Here is a 23,476-nt window from a genome sequence, read left to right on the forward strand (position 1 = left end):
TTGGAAAGGAAAAGTGTCCGACAGATTGTGTTGGGTGCTTTACAGTATGAATAAGTTACCTAGAACTAGCTATAAATGATGAAACACTTTCTGGGTTACGCCCCGTGCCTTAACGTTGGTTCACACAGACAACCACACGTAATACACCGAGATAAAGTGACACAATGTGAATTTATAAACTTTTTAACTCAAGTGAAAATACACAAGACCTCGATGAAACTTATCTTAGTACAATGTTATATATTGTCTTCATATGCCGCCTTTGATATTACAATTGTCGTCTGGCGATGTTAGAGCAGTTGACTGCATCGTATACATGGTATATATGGATTTGCTCGAGATTTTCTGCACGTACAACAAATCACGCTTCACTGCCACGTTTGAGTTCAGTCTCAGACCACTAACGAAATTCAGTCAACTGCAACTGTAAGTTATTAAGTATGCTTCTGTAAGTAGTACCTCTTTAAATAAGTAGCAAAAATTACGCCCTCAACGTACACAATCAGCTTGCCATATGTATGGATGAGGATTTGGTATTTATTTTGGATTTTTAATTTATAAAACAATGTTATCATCGCTTCCTACTTGAAATATCAATGTAAAACAACACAGACCAACTTGTGTTTGTAACTCAATACATTGCAAAAAGCTAACAAATGTGTAAAAAGTTTGTTATTGTACGTACAATAACAAATATAAGGTTTTACACGTTTGTTAATCAGTAGCAGTTTATTAATTACAAACATGGACTTGGCATGTGTTGTTACATAATTATTTATCAAGTAAGATGCCATGATAACATAAATTAAAAATCCAAAATAAATACTCAATCCTCATATCCATATGGCCGCTTTAGTGCATTTTCTATCGTAAGACACACTGGTATATGTTCCCTCTTGTTTACACATATAGACTCATGTTTCAATTTCAAGATAAAACCTCAAGCACCATACACTGACTACAACAAACATGGGAAACACTTCCTCAAGCACGGACACAAAACCAAACAGATGAGGAGAAAATTGACAGAATTCTCCATTAACCTAAATCATAATAAAAATATCAATGGAGAGCGTGATATTGGTCGGTGGTGGTGACATTCTGTATCTCATCTAGATAAGGGAGCTGAGCAGACAGCCACGGAAGTTCTGCTTTTCAGTGATATCTGTCAATGTTTATCAGTAAATATATCAGCTGGACTATAAATAAACTGAATCTAGACCACTGAATTACTGGCATATGTTGTAAAATTAATCACGAAACCCACCCAAAGAAACAACAACTCTCGTCAATTTAGAACGCGATACGATTTACAATACAGGTCACACGAGACTCCGGGCAATCTACTCAGTTACTTGGCAGTGTGTTTCACATATCTGGACTTTCAAAACAAGTACCACCGACCGCCTAGGAAACATTTGGAATTTACTAACGCTGTGGATTTACACTGTATCTCGTCCTCAACACTTCGCCAAGAATTTAAGTGGGACATAATTTCACAGAGGAGGTCGGTACCGATTCCGATCTCAACAACCAGAAGTACATACAACTTTATACAAGAACATCACAGTGTAGTTTGCCTTACAGCGCACAATCTTAGGAACCACCAGTCTAGCTACGTTATATCCATAGTTTATACTAATGGCAATGCTCTGAATACGCATAATTGCTCTGGGCATCTTTACTAAGAAGAAAATAGCTCCAGTCTAGCTGCGTCTCGAATTCTACGAAATTTCGTATGGTGTCATGTTTCTCAGGTCATTATAACTACACAGAAAACAACCATGGTCTAAGGGCGCCTGGATTATGCTTTAATGCCATATATTACATTTCATTTATTGTCTTGCAACGATATATACATGACATTCTTATGTGATGAAAAGGTATCTTCGATATTCGCCTGATTTCTGAGAATCGACTACGTACGTGCCAACAACATTCCAGCTCACAACAACTCGGAACTATATAAACCAGTGAATCTAAGTATTATAATCATTTGATGTAGATACCGTCAAATTGACAGAATACAAATATGGTAATTAACAACTGGTTGAGTCTGCTTGGACTAATCTTAGTCTCAGTACCGTGTATTGTCATGAACGTGATTATCATCGTTGTCATATGCTTAGACAAAAATCTTCACATCGTCACCAATGGATTTATTATCAGTATGGCCGTGGCCGACCTTCTTGTTGGAGCCGTCAATGTACCGATGTACTTCGTAGAGCAGAATCGCGGGCCATTCGGAAGACTTTTTGAGTGTATTTTAACACGATCAGTAACAGTGTTTTTCATTTTAGCTTCGGTGGCTCATCTCTTATTGATAGCCATAGACCGCTATGTTGCTGTCACATTTCCTTTTAGGTAGGTTCATATTTAATAGATCTTATACATACATACATACATACATACATACATACATACATACATACATACATACACACATACACACACACATACACACACATACATACATACATACATACATACATACATACATACATACATACATACATACATACATACATACATACATACTGTAATTTGACATATTATAAGAGTGTATCATGGATCTCTTTCAAAGTCTAGTTCAAAACTCACTTCATTTACATATTTAATTTGGTTTAAAACGAATAGATCGTTACATGTGTCTGTTTATGAGGAATAATACATCACGTGAACTAGTGTAAAAAACACTCATTAATCCTCAGCTAGATGTCAACCAGCAAGTGTATATACTTTGTACCCCATACTTGGATTTATTGTCAATGACCTCAAAGACAAATTAAAAGTAGATACAACTTCGTGGAATTACATCTGTCATCAATATTAAACTGTCTACTGTCTGTAAGTTAGAGTTACAAGACATTCTGTATATATCCCTGTGTCCAATCCAGTGTTATCGATCCAATCAGTGTGTGTAATTAAGGGAAATGACTATTGACCACCAGAACCGATAGGTAGCAAAAGCTGTTGGTCCTCATGGGAAACTGCTGGTCCTTACTTGTTGCATTTATGACAAGTATCTTTAGTTATACCACTCCATCCATACACACGTATCTGCAGCTACCTTACGCCCATAAAGGTCAAACGATTTTGAACTTTAAAATGACACAGCAAGTTGTCTTTTGCGGTAATAAAACAAGAGAGTATGGCAAATAGTTTAACACATAATCTCTTCTGTTATATTCACAATGTATAAATTTATCGGATACAAATACAATTGAGAACTGCCCACACTTTCAGCCTCCTTCGCAATTTAAATGTCATTTTTTGATGAGAACAATCATGTTCATACTTAGAATAATTTAGCAAAGTTTGTATTTTTTGCTTTCCGTTTACGTCAAAGTATGGTTGTATTTGCTATTATTATGTGGATTTGTATGTGCTCTTGCTGTTTGTCACAACAAACCTCTACATTCGCAGTTTTGTATATATTGATTAGTGTACGTTAGGCCGGTGGCCACGGTACTCTGAATAAAGTAAATTGTTACTGTTACTATTACAAATACAGCAAAGATTGAAAAATTCAACCTACCAACGTATAGTAATTTGTTGTACGACTACGTCACTGTAAACCTGATATCAACAATGCTCTGACTCGTGACGGGTCAGTTTAAATCACAAACAATTGCAAGTAAGTAAGTAAGTAAGCGTAAAACAAGTACTGCAAGGCCCAGATTCGTGGTGGTAAATTTGGATATATCATTGCATAAATGCCATTCATTCATTCATTCATTCATTCATTCATTCATTCATTCATTCATTCATTCATTCATTCATTCATTCATTCATTCATTCATTCATTCATTCACTTCAACTTTTAATCGGTCCTACAAGCAGCTGTAACTTTGCAAAACTGTTGATCTTTACGGAGTGTGTTGGTCTCGGACCAACATGCAGACCAACGTTAAATTTCGCACAATCATTCATCTAAACCATCATATATGTTCGTGGGGTATTCTAATAATGCCACACCCTAAGCTTTTCACAGATGCTTTGAATGAAATGAGATTTTATTATCACTACAACATTAAATGGTACAAAAACGGCTTCAATATTCAACTAGTTCAGCTACTCGGGGAACCATTTCTAGAAGTTTGATTCGTATCTTAAACTTTTCTGAAGGACTTATTTATGTACATTGAAAACTGATTTAGATCTTGTTTGACAGCGAAATATGATCATTGGTTGAATCAGCTAACTAATATGGTATCAATTGCCAAATACTAGTACATCGAAAACAGATTGTAGAACAGATTGTACAGTGATTTAACAGAAAAGTGTACGTACTCAACAAACATCAATCAGTGTCTCTCCCTCGTCATCTCTATATCAACTGTCATAAAACGTATTCATCCATCCCCAAACCATGGTTGTATCATTCACCCGTGTACTATACACTGTTGGTGATTTAATGACTAAAATATCACGATAGAAACAGCTGGGAACGCGCATGTCAACTTGTTGTATACTAACATTAAAGCTCGTGACTCGTCCGAGTCAAAGTTATGAAGGTATTTAAACCTGCACTAGCTGTAACTGAGGTATTTCATATTTTTTTGATAAGACAACCAACAATGTATTTACTGAAATTTGCTAAAATCTCTATTTTCGTATAGTAATAAACTGAAATCGTCATTCATTGGGCGGTTATTTTTGGGTGCGGACCCAAAAGTTAATTTGAGTGTATGTATTGAACAAACCTTTCTGCGTGTTTTAACAAATATTTATTCTTGTCAAGGTAATTTGATCAAAATGACCACAAAGCTGAAAAAGAAATTTAAAAGCCAAACCCTTGGGGCCCTTTTTCCGTTCGTTAATCTTTTGACCGTATCAAATATCTTAATTTATCGAGAACACATTTGTAGCTCTGATAACATATGACAATTCCATTTACCTTGAAATGGTAATTAAATGAGATTTTGGTAAGATTAAATGCCGTCTAACTAATATATCCACAGCAATCACGTCTTTTATATAAAAAACACAAAAAAACACATCTTGGTGATTGCTTCGACCGTGACTGCTTTGGAAAGTTGGTTGAGATAGATGTATGTGATGTATTAGGTACACCGCTTATACTGTTATATAAATACCGCACAAATATGTGTAAAAAAAAAAACAGTTGTTCTTTGTCTTGTGTCCTACAGATACCGAACTCTCATTACAAAACGCAGAGCAGCGAGCTGTGTGCTGGCTTGTTGGTTGTTATCTACCATGGCGGGATTTGCTCCGTTGCTAGGGTGGAGAAAAAGTGGTATTGACCTTGGCCAACCACTGGCTTCAAGTTGTGGCTACGTAGATTACATGACATTTGCCTATGTCATGTTCATGTGCATTGTGTGGTATGCTGTGCCAGGTAAGATGAAATGTACAAATGTTTGGATTTGAAATGAAAAAAAAATGTATGTACATGTAGTTGGTGTGTGTGTGGGGGTGAGGGGGTGAGGTAGGGGTGGATGGGTGGAGCCAACATCACCCACACACTATTACAAGTAGGTCTGGAGGATGTGCTGAATTTGAGTTTTCGTTTCGAAGTAATAAATTTCTAGACAACCAGTGAAAGTGCTCTCTTGTATCCAATGGTGAATCATCATAGAAATATTAATATCTTATATTTTTTTGTTAGCTTACACAACGGCTAGCTGTTTTAAATATTCTAGTATTAATATGTAAAATGCATCTTTTCGTGACGTCACAAACGATATTTCCGGTCGGATATAAGCCTATAGTTTATATACGTTGTCAATAATAATATCGTGTATGCATTCTCGCAAACCAGAGCTGATGTTTCTTCCTCTTGACGGCGTGTCTTGGGTGGTGCCGTAAAAGAGGCTGTGAGTTACGACGATGCGGATATGATACTCCAAGTTATGGAGTATGACTCGTTCCCGTCACAGGGGCGTGTAATATTTCATAGATTGTTGTTTTCCAGGTCTACAGACTAAATATAACAACCTTTTGATTAATATATATTCCTACATGTATAGGGAAGAGACATAGAGATTGATACATTTGTAGCAGCAAGATTCGTCCGATATTTTCCTAAAAAAACGGCATTCTAAGCAATAAGAAAACAACAATCTATGAAATATTACACGCCCCTGTGGTTCCCGTCTGTCCCGGTACTCGTCAATCCAACATATCAATGGTTATGCTACCACATCATCGTTCTGTACTAAAGTAGTAAAATAAAGTGTGTCATGCGAGAAGCAATAAACTGGATTAAGTACTCGCGTACATAAATTACCAGAGTAAATTACCAACCCACCAGTCACTGTACGATACTTTATATGGTCGATTTACAAATCTGACCCTGGCCTGGGTGAAGAAATGCACAATTTAATGGTACAAGATAACTGAACAACAAACAGACTATGATAAAAAATGTTGTTTTTCACTTTTAATTTAAAACGCATAATAAATCAGACAAGACATTTACGGTCAGCTAGGATAACAAATACTGACAACATACCAACCATTGGGAACTAAAAATCGAGATAAACTAAACAAGAATTAACGACAGACAAGAGTGTTATTTAAGGCAAAAACCATAAATCATTAACTCGATCGGTTGCGAAATTTAAATATAAAGCGTTTGGCAAGCGACATACACGTATCGTCTATTCTACATGTGTATCCCTGGCTCAATAATTCGCTGGCCCCCCCCCCCCCCTCTCTCTCTCTCTCTCTCTCTCTCTCTCTCTCTCTCTCTCTCTCTCTCTCTCTCTCTCTCTCTCTCTCTCTCTCTCTCTCTCTCTCTCTCTCTCTCTCATATAATATTACTATTTGTTCTTTGATTAATATATTATATGTATGCATATTCTTGCATTTTTTTCGACTTATTCTAAATATCCGTTTCAGTCTTGTCATTAAAGGTTCCGTATCTAATAAAATCACTACACCACCTAACTTTAGGCCGCTTCTGATTATTTCCTAAGAAGTCTGTTTATAGCTTGTTTCCGGTTAATTCTTGGAAGATGTCGTCCACTGCAATACTTACACAGAAGTTACAGTAGATAAGGCGGCGCCTCCTAGAAGTAATTTACTACGGATGACAAGACATGATGAAACAGTTGTTCAGACAATATTTCAATGGCCTATTGCCAAAGCGAGACCGTTCTGTAAAACATCATGATTGTTTTCAATATTTCTTTGCTATCATGATCATATGTGGTCTATCATGCCTAGCGCCTTTGTTTATTTCTGCGGAGCACTTTATAGTGGTGTTTGAAAACAGATCCTGTGGGCATATTTTTTACTTTAAAATGTCGGACAACCTACGCACGTGATGTGACAGTACTTATCTATTTGATGGAATTGTAACAGTCTTTAACCTCATTATGGTGTTGAAAATTTAAGACTAATGTAAGACTTGGTGATTAGATTACATTGTTTCATTCACTGGAAAAAAAATCATTGAGATATATGCCAGCTGGTTGGCCCGTATCAAGTTCGATCGAAAGAAAAACATACTTAAATTTGATTATCACTGCAGTACACTATGGAAATTAAATTGGTAATTACATTTCAAACATCTAATTATTACCTAAGCTAAAGTTATACGCTCTATGGGGTATACTTGCTGAAGTCTCTGGGCTAAGCCATTTTTTTCACTCTTTATTTGAAGAAAAATAATCTTACATGTACTAACAAGTGTGTTCTTATAATGACCCGAGTTGAATGATTGCGAAACAGTCGAGTGAACGCCTACATCCCTTGGGAGACTACTATAGTAATTTGGAAAAAAAATTCAGGACATGTCTGTCTGTCTGTCTGTCTGTCTGTCTGTCTGTCTGTCTGTCTGTCTGTCTGTCTGTCTGTCTGTCTGTCTGTGTAATCGAACAATACGAAGGCCCTTTGCAATGAAATCATTACCCATTGTATAGACCAGTGAATATACAATTTCCTTTGCATGATTGTGGATGATTCTAGTGAGAAAAAAAATTAAGCTTAGTTATTCGCATAATATCGGAATTTATAAAGTTGACAGAACCGCTACAAGGTTGAATTTCATCACAACATACGGTGACGCGGTTTTTTTTTTTATTCCAGTCATTCTGCTTGCGTTTTCTTTTCCAATTTCCCTCTGTTCTACCTGTGTACTGCTGTGTATTGTATTTATTTTGCATACACCAAAGTGAACGTTACAAATGTGAATAAAAAACGAACGAACAAAGATTTTGTGAAGTTATTGAGAGCTATAATTGGACACGGGTGGTAAACTCGTCACGTAGCTGTCTATGAATGTGTGTGTATGTATATAGCCTCGTGATTGCCCAAAGCCTATAGGTCGGCCACCTAAAGAGAGACGATATACGTTTATTTCTTGATCTTTAATATTTAATAAAATACCGAATTGTTGACTTTTTCGAGACACAAGAGAAGGGGAATAACACCACATCTTTTTCAGACACAGGAACCCAGCTCAAATTATAGTCTAATTTGGGACATCCGGGTAACATAAACTTGTTCCGTGTCGGTCTAGGCTGGAAAATCGGGTGGGAAAAATGGTTGTCTGGTAGATTTATTTACATCATAAAATATTTGGTCCTTGAAATGCCAAGTTCAGATAACGATTCTGCGTGAAAAACAGAAAAACTTAAGAAAAAAAGTTGGTACGTATCAAAAGAAAGCCCCAATTTTAAGGACAACAGTCATGTGAGAACGTGGGGTTAAAATCCTGGCCTCCAAAAATGAATGAACATCCTATCGAGTCCTTACTTATGCGTGTTATAAGATATGAGATATATGACTAATTGCGAGAACGTGGGGTTGAATCTTCGGGACAATTGAGACATGAAGCAGTCAACAATAAATACGATGTGTGGGGCTAGCACGACCACTGTAGTCTTCAATGTTTTGAAGGAGCAACCTAAGTGATCTTTCACCATTAGTATCGTTACCATAGCTACCCCATTCCTACATACCACCCTCTTTGATAGCTCTTATCGAAATATGTAGTGCCTGTATGATCCATTTGGTGAATAATACATTCATCTAACCATAGCCATTGAAAGCATATCCAGCCACTTATAAATGATCCAGAAAAAAAATTGCTCCCGAAACGGTACCAGGCGTAGTGAACGATGGTGATTTGAAAATTGCATCAAATACATTTTGTAGGATTATAAATACAGTCATATACATGAACGTGAAAACTTGATGACATTAAATGTGAAACTTTGACAAAAAAAATGTACTGGTACAGTTTGAAATGTAATTATTAGCAGGCAGCTGAACCGTATCTTTATGGATACCACATGTACCACACACATAGTCAAATTTTATATAAAGTACACACATACGAGGGACGCAGTGACTGAGCGTTCACCTTAAAGACCACGGTTGGCCGGCAATTCATGTGGTGTTTTCGACCCATTAATTAGTTTTTAAAGTGGTCAGATGAATTAAAAATGGGTGTTTATTTCGAATTTCTAATTAATTACATAGCTCTAGCACCTTGTTTTCTGAAAGAAAGAAAAAGAAAGAAATTCTGAAACAACATAGATCAAGTCTGTGTTTGTGAAGTACTAATAACTTTGATTCTCTCCGTTTATGGTTTCTCCATAGTTTCTATAATGATGGTACTGTATTGCCTGATCTTTGGAACGGCCAGGAAACAAGTCAAGAAGATTCGAGAAACACACAGAAATCTTGACAACGGTCGCAACTCTCCCGGAACGCGCAAAAAACAGGGGACGTTACTGTCGTCTGCTCGAAACATGGTTGACCAAACAAAGGCAGCGAAAGTGTTATGCATCATAATGGGGTGTTTTTTACTGTGTACACTTCCAGGTATTGTTTGTCTGATTTATGATCAAGTGAACGAAAATGAAGTTTCAGATACAGTTGGAAATCTAACAAACTTGGTAGCTTTCATGAATTCTGCGTTGAATCCTCTCATTTATGGACTTGGAAATCGCCAATTGAAGAGCGCCATCAGGAAACGACTGTGTCGCAGAACGCGGCATGTATCATCTGCGCAAGTGCATTACCCTCCTGGCAGAAATATACATCAGATATCACATGCGATTTTATTTGATCAGAAACGGTTGGCTGGTGTGGAAATATGAAATATTTTTAATATATATAGTGCCTGACAATAAAAAAGAAGAAGATATTCGTGGATCATAAAACCAAACGATGTGGATGGATCGATAGATTGGTTCTACCGATACTGTCAATCTGATTAAAATTTGATGTGGTGAAAGTGGCTAGATGTCTCTATTTCCATCGTTTTTTGTCATTTGTTTTGTTCCAAATGATCGCTGCCTTCCTTTCAATCATATTGGATACTGTCATAATAACATATCAAAAGTTGCATGCATCGTATAATTGCTTTGCTGTGGTACTGGGTAAGGAAGGTGTTGATCCAGGATGATTTTTCGTTGCTCAAGTAACTTCGATGAAGTAATATTGTTGTTTTGACGGCATGAAAAACAACAACAACAACAAGACAATATATTGCATGCCGTTGTGTTCCTCCTTTATCACTCAATTGTAGTAGCGTTATTCCTAAATTGTGAGATGACAGACCTGCGATTATTCCCTGTGATGCCCTTTGAGTTGTTTTAATAGAGAAAATGTAAATAGTTGTATTTATGCTAATAAATTATATTTATTGTTTTAAGATACTAATAAAAATAATAGCTTGGATATTTTTGTCTTCTGCAATCGTACACATTAAATTACGTCAGTTTACGATACGATATGATGTGCTGTGAATAGTTCGTGTGTGTGTGTGGGGGGGGGGTGGGGGTGGGTGGGTTGAAACCTTGTGGTAATCTTGAACCTAATTTATATGAGAAACAAAGTATATACATAAATATAAATATAGTATGAAATCACTGGTGAGATTAAAGTATAGGGTAACTGGTCTCTCTTACAGAGCTTTATAAATAGCTATACTATGGCTCTAGAGGGCGCAATTTACAGTTACCCTGTTGTGTGCAGTTGACAAGCCACCCATGTATAAACTCGTGTTTCAATGGGAATGAAATAATAATACTCCAGTTACAGCTGGTGCAGGTTTTAAAGACAGTAATGTAATGATAGATCTATAGAAGTTTAATTTTGAGTATGAGTAGCACATTCACTAGTTTACTTCATATTGACCATAAATAAATAATAACCGACAGAGTATGGTATGTATGGAGTTAACTGACAGAGTATGGTGTGTTGAGTCCTTTGCAAAATTTGTATTTTATAGTGATATGTCATTTTTGTGTTAGGATTTAAATATTTTATTTACACTCATATCACTATTCCAATCAGTAAATATCTCAATGAATGAACATTTGCCAATGGTATTTTAGCATAACTGTAAAAACAAACACTGGCATGTCTTGCCACATAAGAATTTCTGCTTTATATACCGTATATGACCTAGGGAAGTTGACAGTAACTTGCCGTCTTTGACTACATATTTATGTCACCCAAAACACTTTTAGACATTTGATTTCATACACAGTATGAGAGGTTTCTGCAGAATATCATAAATTGTAGATAAGTATAAAGTCGAAGGTTGCGTTACACTGACGGCGCATCACATGACATATCTTACAGTGTATATTTCGATATGTACATAGCTATTAATATTACACACAGAGTGAGAGTGCAGATACATCAATTCAAGAAATCACATGACTACCCATCAATTAATATCATAAATGCAGCCACATTTATTTCTCCAAGCTTAGGGGTGAAAATCATTACAGTTTGATAATGCCTTGCAGTTCCTATTTACATCTCTTGTACACAGACTTGAAAAAATCACAACTAGATGGTCCTAGTATAAAGATGAGATAGCAAATTCTCATATCTGGAAAGTTCTGTGACCCATCACAACTAAGATACAACCTAATTCCAATGAAAAACATGGCAATGAGAAAGTCAGGTGACTTGAAAGTGTATTCTTGATTACTCGTCTTGGTGATGTCCGTATGGAACAATGTTGGAAAACTGTCATTTGAAATTTTAACCTTTCTTATAAACAACACTCACAGTGAGTGGTACTCCTAGGGACAGATGTTTGAAAGTTTCCAAATTATTGGTGCGGATGTTGTCTCTCAAATGGCATTGTTGAGTAAACTGTCATATCTGATATAGTTGTAAACTTGCCTGCCAATAACACTCACTGGTGGCATTGCTAGGGATATAGGTAATAAAGGGAGATAAAAGATATAAACACGGCTGAGTAATATTTAGCTGGGCATGCTGTGTCATGTGTTTGTCTCTATCAACATCAAATTACAAATTGCATCTGAGATTTCTAGCTTCAAAAAAACACAATAACCTACTTGCCACCAAGTCTGGAAGATTCAGGCATTTCTCCCATTTATATAATGCGCTCACTCACCCACAGGGGTAGCGAGTGTAATCACATACGTGGACTAACAGCTGAACCTTTCAGACTACTTGCTACATAGCCTGAAAGATCCAGTCGTTGTTTTCACTTATCTAAATATCCTCAACAATGAGTACAGAGTGGTTGCATAAACGGACCAACGACTGGATCGTTCAGAATACTTGCCACTATGCCTAAAAAATAGGGTGCTGTTTATTTTACATTTCAACAAGAAAAACACTGAGAGTTTTGGTATCATCAGCTTTAATGATCACGAACCATGAAAACCTACAAGTGCATCTTAATTTAACTGGTCCCCCTAACGTACTGTAACTGCAGTTGTGTCTTTCATTCCTGCTGATGGTCTGAAATCTATTTACAAAATAACTCTCCTTACAATGTCCCTTTAACAGAATTGTTTTATGGCTATTTGTAGAAAACAAAATATCACGCACAAAAACGTTCTCTTATCACACAACAGAAACTTATCGATACAAGTAATCAGCTTGTATGTTGCCTGCAATTTCTGCTTCCCATTTGTCACCATTGTTAAGCAGTTTTTCTTTATTGTACAGAAGCTCTTCGTGAGTTTCAGTGGAAAATTCAAAATTGGGACCCTGAAAATACAAGAAGATAGCATCACAGTTTAATATTTTGTGAGGGGTGTAAAAAGTTAGTACATATTTCATGTTGTTCTTTGGCAAAACACTCACACTCAATAAAATTGCTACAACATTATTTGCATAGGTTTTGAATATCAAGAATATTGATAGTGTTTTACTAAGGGCGGTAAATATACTGGGGTTCAGAGTTTCCATGTCATTTTTACATGTTCCCAAACAAAATTACCATAGATTCTACATGGCAACACTGTTGTCTTACTTCTTGCTCCCTTTCTGTTACCGGGGTTCCCCAACCTTGGCAAAAACACTGAAATAGATTATTGGTTTCTAGTTTTTCTACTTCAAATCACAGTAACTTCATATACATGTTTGACTGCAACAATCTCACAGAATGAATCATGATGTTGGGCAGTACGTTGTCTGTCGCCACAAATCAGAAAAGAAAAGTGGAAACATTCTATACATGTGAAAGAAAGTAACACTAGTGTCGTCAAGGATTCAAAATGGAAATGGAACAGACTGGCAAACCCTTAATATTCAAACTGTTCTGTGGGTATAGTACCCTGTAGTTACTGTGTTATGCTTACCTCAACAATAGCATCTACAGGACAGGCTTCTTGACAGAATCCACAGTAGATACATTTTGTCATATCAATATCATAACGTGTTGTACGACGACTTCCATCAGCTCTTGGCTCAGCTTCAATTGTGATGGCCTAAAATACGAGACACAAACAGTCACATGAAGTCTCTTTGTTTACATTGAGCTTCCCCATGAAATTATACATATTTAACCAGGAATGTAAATGGTACATTTGAGTGTCAGTGATGTACCTAGTCAGTAAGTTGTAATATGTTGTGCTAAGGCTATCAGCTAATCACTTAAATTTGGTTGAGAATGAGAAGCTTGATACAACAAGACGTATCTTACAGTCTGTGGCATATCATAAAGTTGTTCACTTTAGCATGCCCTCTATTGATAGCCAAATTTTGTTGTTGTGAGTCAAAATGAGCAAACTGGCACTTCTTGTGAGTCACCACATAGTAAGAGATAGGGGAAGAAGAAATTTTGGTGAGTTACTGGAAATCGTGTATGTCAGTGGCACGTCAAATTGGCTTAGAGGGCACACTGCACTTTAGTCTACTGAGACACATGATGTGTAAATACAACAGAAAAAAGGGTGTTCTTACTTGTGCAGGACACACAGCTTCACACAATTTACAGGCAATACACCTTTCCTCTCCACTTGGGTAACGTCGCAGGGCATGTTCACCACGGAAGCGTGGACTGAGTGGGCCCTTTTCAAACGGATACTGTAAGGTTGCTGGTTCTCGGAACATATAACTCAATGTCATGGCAAGACCTGTACAAATATACAATAATAAGATAGTATTCCCTACAATATTTCTCTTTGTTCAGCCAAGGAAAATATGAGTGGCCTAAGGGGTCTTGTCTCTACAAGTCTCTCGATATTAGGAATGGATACCAAAGAACAATCATTTTTATGTTAAAAATGAACGATGAAAAGATTTCATATAAACCATTATCTTTGACTATGTACTCATTACTCTTTAAATCTTTGCTACCCATTCTTGCAAATCACAGCTGACATTACTTCCGCAACATTGCAAAATAAATGTCTTCGATGGTGTTGTAAAAGAGGCTGTGGTTTACAATGATGTTGTTACCAGTCAAGTTTCATTCAATGATTGGCATACATTTTATCAAACCAACTTACCTCATCAAAATTAATCCTCTTTTTCCTAGGGTATTTGTTTGTACTATTACTAATAGTAGTTGGGAGAAAGAGGATTATTGAACTGAACACATTTCACCTACCTCTCAGTAATTCACCGAAAAACATCGTTCTTGCAGCTCTATCTGTGATGGCTCGAAGGCTGTTGTCTGGTTCTTGGGCATTTACATATTCTGAAGGAAAAAAAACAGAAAATATTTAGTAATGAGAACAGAGTCAAAAAAATTCTTGGAAATGAATCCCAAATTTTCGCTGACGTCTCATCAGCATCATCAGGGTATAGCACAATGGGCTAGTGTCACTTTTAATAGAAAATATGTCCTGTGATTCTTACAATCACTCCTGCATCTGTCTGTGAGGTTGATCACTTAGCTGTTTCTGTTGCACATACTGATAGAGATGATAGAGTATTGCAATCATGTGTTCTTGTTTCTTATAGCTAATAGTTTAAGAGTTTATGTAACACACATGAATTTGCTTTGAGTTGTAAGTAGGCAGTACTTGGCAGACTTTTCAGTATTTTCTGTACAGGATAACCAAGGTCTTTGCTAATGGTTAGCGTCAAAGTGACTGTGTTTCTGTCTCATGGCAAGAGAATCATAATGAGCCATGCTTGTAAACCATTTTTCAGGAAAATCAAATTCCAGTTTTAGTCCAACATCAAGCAAGCTTGATTTTTAGTAAAGTGGCTGTAGAAGGAGGTAGAAACACAAGGAGAATCATCTTCCTTAATCTGCTTAATAATATCCCTTTTCTTAGCCCAAGTTAATCCCTGTAAACCCCACTTGCACATGCTCTGATGGCTGTTCCTCAGTCACTAGGCCATGGACTTTATCATTTGGTATGTATTCAAGTTTTCATACATAAAGTACTACCAAAAATGTGATTTTATTTATAAGCCATATGACAGTGTTTAACCAGGAATTATACTTACTGAAATGGTTCCTTGTAGCTGTAATGGTAACTGGCCTCACACCATGCCTCAGTATCTGAGGTGCTGAAAAAAGGAATACAGTGGAATGTCACCACAAACAAAAGTAACAATGTTACCCCAGTGGCATTCCATTCCTGAGTTTAGGTTGAAATACTACTAAAAAGTAAAAACCTTGGTGATTGTCATTAAAATGACCAAATAATTAGTATATGAACAAAGCATTATTCAAGGTGCATATCATTTGAGACATTAACATCACTAGTAACTACACTGTATGTTTTATTACTATATGGAAAGCATGTTATAGTAAATATATAGACAAAATGTCACAATACAACACTCATAATGTAGCTGGAGAGGTTTGTCTGGATTTACACACATCAGAAAGGAACTTTGCAAACGGAAGTTTATCATCTCAGACATCTGAACTAACTATATACAAAACAAATTGTATGATTTAATTTAATATTTGGCCGGGTCTGCTGACAAGCGCTTGTCACCAGAACAATATGCTGCTGACAAGCGTGACCTTTGACACCCATTATGATGTGTTTTGGCGTCAAGTGTAAAACGTTCTTATTACCCTTGAATTTGATTGCACTTTATCACTTTATCAAACACCATCAGTTCTTAAAACTTTTAATTTACGTGTGATAGCTCCTGTTTTTTCCAACAACCGCGAAGTCCGCCGCGTACACACATGTACACTTCACCGCCTATATGCTCCATAGCCATGGCCGCGTATGTGATGTAGTACTACGTGCAACGTGTAAACAGTAAAGGTAATTAATCTAAAACAACTAAAGTTTGTTGCATCAATAACATTCATTATTGTGAAGGACAGGTAAAATGCGTATAGTTTTTGTGGTGTTGCGTGGTCTTTTTACTTGTTTTATCCCATGTGCAGTGATGGCCTCGAAGTAATGACATTTGACCTGAACAGCTGACGACAGCTCACCGGCCGCGCAAGTTTAAACGCCGAATCGTGAAATAAACATTAAATCTCAAGTACTATTAAAGCTGGGGTGGGAAACTTGAAACTACTACAGGAAAACGACACGGTGACGGTATTACTCCATTCCGGGACTTAATTGTGTCAAAGGTATGGGTCAGTACAAGCGCACATGTCGACCAGGCTGTACTACACACGTACGCTCGGCGCTTGTCACGAGAACAATATGCTGCTGACAAGCGCTTGTCACCAGACACTCCGTTAATATTTACTATACAGTTATACTGGCCATCTTCAAGTTGTATATTTTGAAAGTGAGATTTAAAAATTACAATTAGTATCAAAGTCATTCTTGTCTGTATGTGGCTTCCTGGCAAAATGTACAGCAAGTTCCAATGGCGATAGAATAAGGAATAACAACAAGGACCCTTACCCCTTCCATCTAAGACTACGTCGTTTGTAAAAAAAATAGCAACTAAGCTGCTGAATATTTTCATAAATTACATGGCAATCATGGATTCTCTAAAGTGATAGTAGCCTTATTAATATTATGGCATATCAATATTGGGCACACGCTTTCATCTAGTCAGTAATTTCAGTAATTTCACTTTTCGTACCACCAGCACCACTGTATCAGTACACTGCAGTGTACATGACGTATCACAGTCTCAGATCGAAGGACATAATAAATGCGCCGGTTAGTGACTAACCGTTACGATCGTACACTAAGAAGTGCATGAGACTAACAGAGTAGATTGCACTCATAAAGTGCACTTTAAGAATATCGCAAAATATCTGTTTGAGAATTAGTCGACTAAATCGAGGACAATTCTTGGAAATATATACCTGTTTTCGGCACATTGTAGAGTAACCTGACGGTCGCCATATTGGTTTTCTTCGCAACAGAGGCTGTCGGGACTTGGTCTAGACTCGGACTGGGTTCGCTAAATTCCGGACGCGTTTCGGCTCCAGCTGTATGCTGGCATGTCAATGAAATGGTATGTTTTACGTACACAAAATTTCAATATATTTTACTCTTTACATGTAATTAATCGTCTTCTTTTTTCTATCAAGCTTAAGTAAGGAATAAACACAGTTATAATTACATAATAGCTACACAAATTTGACATTTTGGCCTTCATGTGCATATGTAGAACAATAATGTGCTTACTATCACATGGGAAACTATAAAATATTTGTGTTGTTCCTTTGGCATGTACGCATGCGTAGGATTTCGCGGGAATTTTTCAGTGCACGATCGAGCAGAGCTAGAGATCGAGTAGGTTCACGTACCAACACCAGTTTGAAACACGTAGCAAAAAATCGTCGAAGCCATGATGACAACAAATGCTGCATCGCCAGACGTTCCAGAGGCTAAGAAATGTAGAAGGGAAACTGAAATCAGGACGAATGGGACTGATACGACCGAAACCGAGTTCAAATTCGCCGAAAGGCCAACGCTTGAACAAATGTGAGTGTCCTGAAGGCTTGTCAGTCTTGTGTTTACGTCTCCATTTATTAAATGACAACATGCTTGACGCGCTTTCTCCTTTTTTCATCATCTGATTTTCGACTTAATCGTTTCGGCATTTGCTCTTTCAGACGACAGATGCAGAGTGAGTTTGCGAAGGAAAGGGATTTTAACAAATTTCACACGCCCAGGAATTTACTATTAGCAATGGTAGGTGATTTACATATCTCATTAAAGGTTGTTGTCATTGCTTCACAGCACGCAATATTTAAACTTGAATAAGGTGCATTTTTGGGTCAAAGTAGTCTGTCGGCGCTTTAGTAGTGTAATGTGGCATATTCCATTCATTGAGAGACTGAACGGAATGTACCGTAAACAGGCTGTAAGGTCAAATAAATAATAGTACAATTTCTACAAATGAACTATGATTTAGAAAGCCATGTCTGCAAACAGGCTGCCTGGGTTCACACATACATGGAGTTAATTATCGCCATTGTCACGTCATCAATATTTACAAGGCAAGCCATTGTTCTCCGGCTCCAAAGCCATACTCAACACATATTGGTGTTTATATTAGGAATTATCGTTTGTTTCTTACAAGCAAAAAGATGTCAGGAATGATGTATACTATTCATGCAAAGCCTGGTGTTATTACAATTATTGTAATTCTGGAAATTTTCGATAAAGACTTAGTTTTGCTTATTTCACAGGAAAACTAAACTTAAGCGCAAAAATAAGTCGTGACTAAAATGCTTCTTGACTTGTACATGAACACAATGTACGGTACCACTACCAGTCTGGTAGATTGCAGATTGAAAAATCACAAAATTTTCAAGTAGCGAAAAATAACTTGGTTTACAGCATTTGTCAACACATAACATATCCCAAACCCTAACCAAATCAAAATGTAGGAATTAGTTATAGTTTTACATAGCATTCAACTCAAAATCACACTTTTATCACCTCCATGGCTATAATGCTTGATCTCTTGCATCTCATGACAGTCAGAGCATGGATATATTATTGATAATAGATCCATGGTCAGAGTCAGTCCACAGACTTGTCATTGTCTCATGGTCTCAAGCTACTTACTATTCAAGTCACAGGAACTTGAGATAGTGTTCTAAGACCGTGACAAGTCTCTGGGTTACATCAGACTGAATATTTTATTCTGATCTGAGATGAACTAAAGATCTTGAGGTAGAGACTCCGTTTGACATACTTCCTGAAATATTCTTCTTTTCTTCTTCTTCTTTACATTTCAGGTCGGTGAAGTGGGAGAAGTTGCTGAACTTTTGTAAGTGTTTGTTTGTTGTACAGGGTTTCTTTGCAATGAATGAAGTATCACAAATTTCTTGATCTCAGTACCTTTGCTGAGTTCATCTCGCCCTACAACTCGATTCAGAGCTGTAAGTTTAGTATTAGCCTAGATTCATGGAGAATGGGAATTTTGCATTTTGATTTTCCCATGATGGGGAAATAATGAATTGATGACACTGCAGCAGGGCTATTCCAAAACCCAGTAATGATTTTTTGACATTTGGGTCAAGATTTTGAAAAATTTTTTTAGTCATCTTCCAAAGCTGTTGGGTGAGATGACTTCGTAGTTGGCAAAAACTATCAGCTACTCCATAATATTTTAACAGATACTTTCTGAGTAATTGTTTAAAATATTGGTCTCATTCATAGATAGTACTGCCTGCTTTTCATGCTGTACCTAGTCTAGTTCCTGACAACTGTATTCTGATTTTACATTACGTTATCTTCACACATTACGTCTAGTCAATGTTGTTACTCTCACACATAATTCTGTGCTCCCCCCTACAGCATTCATATAAATATGATGACGTTGTTGCATCCCCACATGGTTTTAGTTTAATTAGACTGGAGGTGGGGTTCGGTTGGACATATCATATCAGTCCAGCTGTACCAATGAATATGAATGAGCAATGACGGCAGCCTGTCAATTTGTGATGGATTACTACTGACATGTGCCTTTTGCGATTCGTCCAGGGTGGAGTTAAACCACATTTAACGCCTAGAGTAACGACATTGACTAGATGTATATGTGTGAAGATAATGTAGTGGATAATTGGAGTACAGTCATCAGGAACTAGACTATACTGTATCCAGCTATTTAAAATTAGATACATCCCAGATGTGTGTATTTGTTTTCACCTTTCAATGTCATCATTATTATTATTATTAATCCAACCAAACTGCCATTTACCCTTTATTTACAGTCAGTGGAGAGGTGAAACAAAAGATGGTCTACCAGGTGCGTATCCAAGTCAAGTTTCTAGTGAAAATTACCACTTTTTTGATGTTTACATCAATTGCATAAAAAAGAAGGAAAATTTCTCAAGTTATTTTCCATTATTATTTGTAGAATCTCAAAATGGACCAGTCATATTACATGTGTAGGATTTCAGTGTTGACCACAGAAAATCAGAAAGAATGTTAAACTTGTGTATTGTTGCATTACACTTGGATTTGTTTGTCATGTAAACCTATTAGGAATGTTTTCAATACATCTTTGGGTAGAACTAACTTTTCTAAAAAGTGCATATGGGAGGATCCAGAATTTCCTAATTAAATATTCTTACAATTTCAATGAAACATTTGACATCAGTTGAATGTGTGAAGCGTAGATGCTTTCTAATGATACAGGGAATTGGTCAGAATGGCCAGAATCTGCTGGTTTCAGCTTCTCTGTTGCCATTTGTTTCTGAATGGCTAAAGTCCTTGGGTAATATTTGAACGATTGTGCCCAATTCAACCAAGCTGTATAATTTGGGACCTGGTAGGATAGCAGTAAGGTAAAGTAGTGGTTGCTATGTGAATACTTTGATCCTGTGTGCTAATAGAGGCTGGAATGGATTATATGTTCCCCAGGAAGTTGAGGAGGTATAAAGGGCCATTATGCCATTATAGGTTCATACGTAATTAGTGTAAAGCGCTAAGGAAAAATGCTATATCAATCTTTGAATCTTAATTTCATTTTCTTCACAGATTGGTCAGAAAAAGACAGAACTCACCTGTCACAGGAACTAAGTGATGTTCTTATATACCTTGTAAGACTAGCCGAGAAATGTCACATAGACTTACCATCAGCAACGGTTGAGAAGATTGCATTGAACCACAAGAAATACCCAGCAAGTAAAGTACACGGATCATGCAAGAAATACAACGAATATGATTGATGGAATTTGTATAATATATGCACTCTCAAGAGAAGTGAACGTTTATTGAATATAGTAATACCGTGATCTCGGAAACTGTTATGTTGTCAGTCTTTCTGTCAAACATCAGCATTCCCATCAGAGATTGTCTTAGTTAGCCCTGCTGAAGAATTTAGGGGTTTTTTTATACCCGACTTCCAGAGTGTTCTGAAGCAGCTATGTAAAGACATGAAAATAATATACAATGTAAACTTTTGATAACTAACTCTTCTGTTGTGAATATTGATAGCAGCAGAAACAGTATACATTCTAGGACAATACAATATAGTTACTTTGGAACGGTAAATTGGAAACGAATGTGACATTTCGATTCGTCTACTACGGACCTTGATCACGCAATGATTTAATTTTTCAGCGTTGTTTCTCTCTGAAGTGGCGGATCGAAACGTCTCATTCAGTTCCAATTTACCATTTCAAAGTAACTATATTATATTGTCCTATTGATTCTCGGAACCATGAACAATATATTCTCCAGTATACATCCTTATAATTAGAATAATGTTCATTGATACAAAACCAGATTACTTTTTGTTCATGCCTTCCTGAGGACAAATTGACTGACATCACTAGATGACAGTGTGGTGAACAGCTCAGTCATGTCTGAGACAGTTTTTTTCACCACACTGACTGGATGATGACTTTATAATTATCATATTATTTTTGCTGAAAAATATGTATTAAAAAGCTTAAACTTTGAAGCTAAAAAAACAAAACTAAAGAAAATTTTTTTCATAAAATAACATCACTTTAGTTTATGCATATTTTTATATCAATGCAAATAGACTACTGACGTTAGTTGTTTACATTTGATTGTTTGATTACATTACATATGCATTTTTTTCATTATTGTTTTACACTGGAGTAGTACATCATTTCAATTTCAGTTCATTTCAGTCACAAATGATCCTTTGTTCTAGGATTTCCAGTTTGCTACTGTACAGTGTTTTAGCTAAGGGTGATAAGTAGGTAAAATCTACTGGGGTTCCCCATGTCATTTTACCAGGGTTCCCTTACAAAGTTATGGTAGATTCTATTAGAAGAAGCTCAAATACTTTTATGCCTTTCCCTCTCTCTCTGTTACCAGGGTTCCAAAAACCTTAACAAAAAACACTGCTCTAGACATGGTCACATAATTATATTACTAAAGATCTAAAATGATCAGTATTGTTGTTGCTTGAGACAGTAGAGGTTTTCTGTATACAGCATTATAACTAGTGATAATGTTGTTATTGATATGAAACTCTTGCTTGCCTAGAATCCAGATAAATGTGGATTTTGTACTTTCATTTCCCCATGCTTGGTGATGGGGGGAAATAACGAATTCAAAACTCCCATTCACATGGATGATTGCAGGCTAGAATAGTTCATTCTGTGTTTACAATTGTACATATGCTATTTAACACAGCATGAATGGTAGTGTTACATTTTTGATGCACAATCAGAATACTTGTATAAAACGTTTTAAATATATTTTTCATAAATTACACAACATTCTATATGCTTTTGTGTCAAGTTCTATTTTTTGTAGTTACCTAAGAATATGAATCAAAGCCGTTTTTGATCCATCTGTTGTTATTTTGTGTTGATCAAACAGACTACCTGCTTGTGTTGTAACATTTGTTGTTTTTCACCACTTCATTAGAAAAGTATCCATGATTTTCCAAGTGTCACTTCAGTAATTTGATAGAGCTTTCATTTTTGTTTTATTTGTAATTGATACCTTCACAATGAAATATTGTTTCGAATTGGTGCTAGTTTTAATTCAAGATTTTTACTGGAGGCAGCTTGCTTTCAAAATAACCATTTTTTATATGTCTACTTACTAATTTTACAGATTTTGAAAAGGTAGAGTTTGGTGACCCCTAAAAATAATTTTTGACTGAAAGATTACTTGCATCCATCACTAAAAACCTGTGTAGTTGTACACCATTCCCTTTCACATACTTTGCATAGCATTGCACTTTGTCAAAACTTGGCATTACAAGTCATGTTACAGAATAAATATGTTAAAACCACTGAATTCATTGGACTGGTCTCTAAATCTATGTGTGTGTGTGTGTGTGTGTGTGTGTGTGTGTACTCATGAATTTCTCTCTCTAAATATGGTAAGAATTATTAGCAGCCTCTGCAGCAAGTAAGACAAAA

General features: G+C 36.5%; 3 protein-coding genes across 3 annotated transcripts; 2 read left to right on the forward strand and 1 right to left on the reverse strand.

Annotated features, from left to right (window-relative positions):
* The first annotated feature begins 2,034 nt into the window (after positions 1-2,034).
* On the forward strand, positions 2,035-10,579 carry LOC144449526 (beta-1 adrenergic receptor-like). The gene is made up of 3 exons (XM_078140070.1): positions 2,035-2,364; positions 5,154-5,362; positions 9,577-10,579. The coding sequence occupies exons 1-3, from the start codon at positions 2,096-2,098 to the stop codon at positions 10,077-10,079; spliced, it is 981 nt and encodes a 326-aa protein (XP_077996196.1). The 5' UTR covers positions 2,035-2,095; the 3' UTR covers positions 10,080-10,579.
* Positions 10,580-11,686: 1,107 nt separating this feature from the next.
* On the reverse strand, positions 11,687-17,524 carry LOC144448992 (NADH-ubiquinone oxidoreductase subunit 8-like). The gene is made up of 6 exons (XM_078139387.1): positions 17,465-17,524; positions 15,667-15,729; positions 14,816-14,905; positions 14,167-14,339; positions 13,563-13,691; positions 11,687-12,969 (listed from the first exon to the last, which is right to left on the reverse strand). Exons 1-6 carry the CDS (start codon positions 17,502-17,504, stop codon positions 12,838-12,840), a joined length of 627 nt encoding a protein of 208 aa, XP_077995513.1. The 5' UTR covers positions 17,505-17,524; the 3' UTR covers positions 11,687-12,837.
* A 370-nt stretch (positions 17,525-17,894) lies between these two features.
* LOC144449571 (dCTP pyrophosphatase 1-like) lies at positions 17,895-21,292 on the forward strand. Its single transcript, XM_078140132.1, has 5 exons — positions 17,895-18,089; positions 18,221-18,299; positions 19,355-19,386; positions 20,333-20,367; positions 21,102-21,292. The coding sequence occupies exons 1-5, from the start codon at positions 17,953-17,955 to the stop codon at positions 21,290-21,292; spliced, it is 474 nt and encodes a 157-aa protein (XP_077996258.1). The 5' UTR covers positions 17,895-17,952.
* The last annotated feature ends 2,184 nt before the right edge of the window (positions 21,293-23,476 follow it).

Source organism: Glandiceps talaboti, chromosome 18 (genome assembly GCF_964340395.1).
Source record: "Glandiceps talaboti chromosome 18, keGlaTala1.1, whole genome shotgun sequence".
NCBI classification, from domain to species: Eukaryota; Metazoa; Hemichordata; class Enteropneusta; family Spengelidae; genus Glandiceps; species Glandiceps talaboti.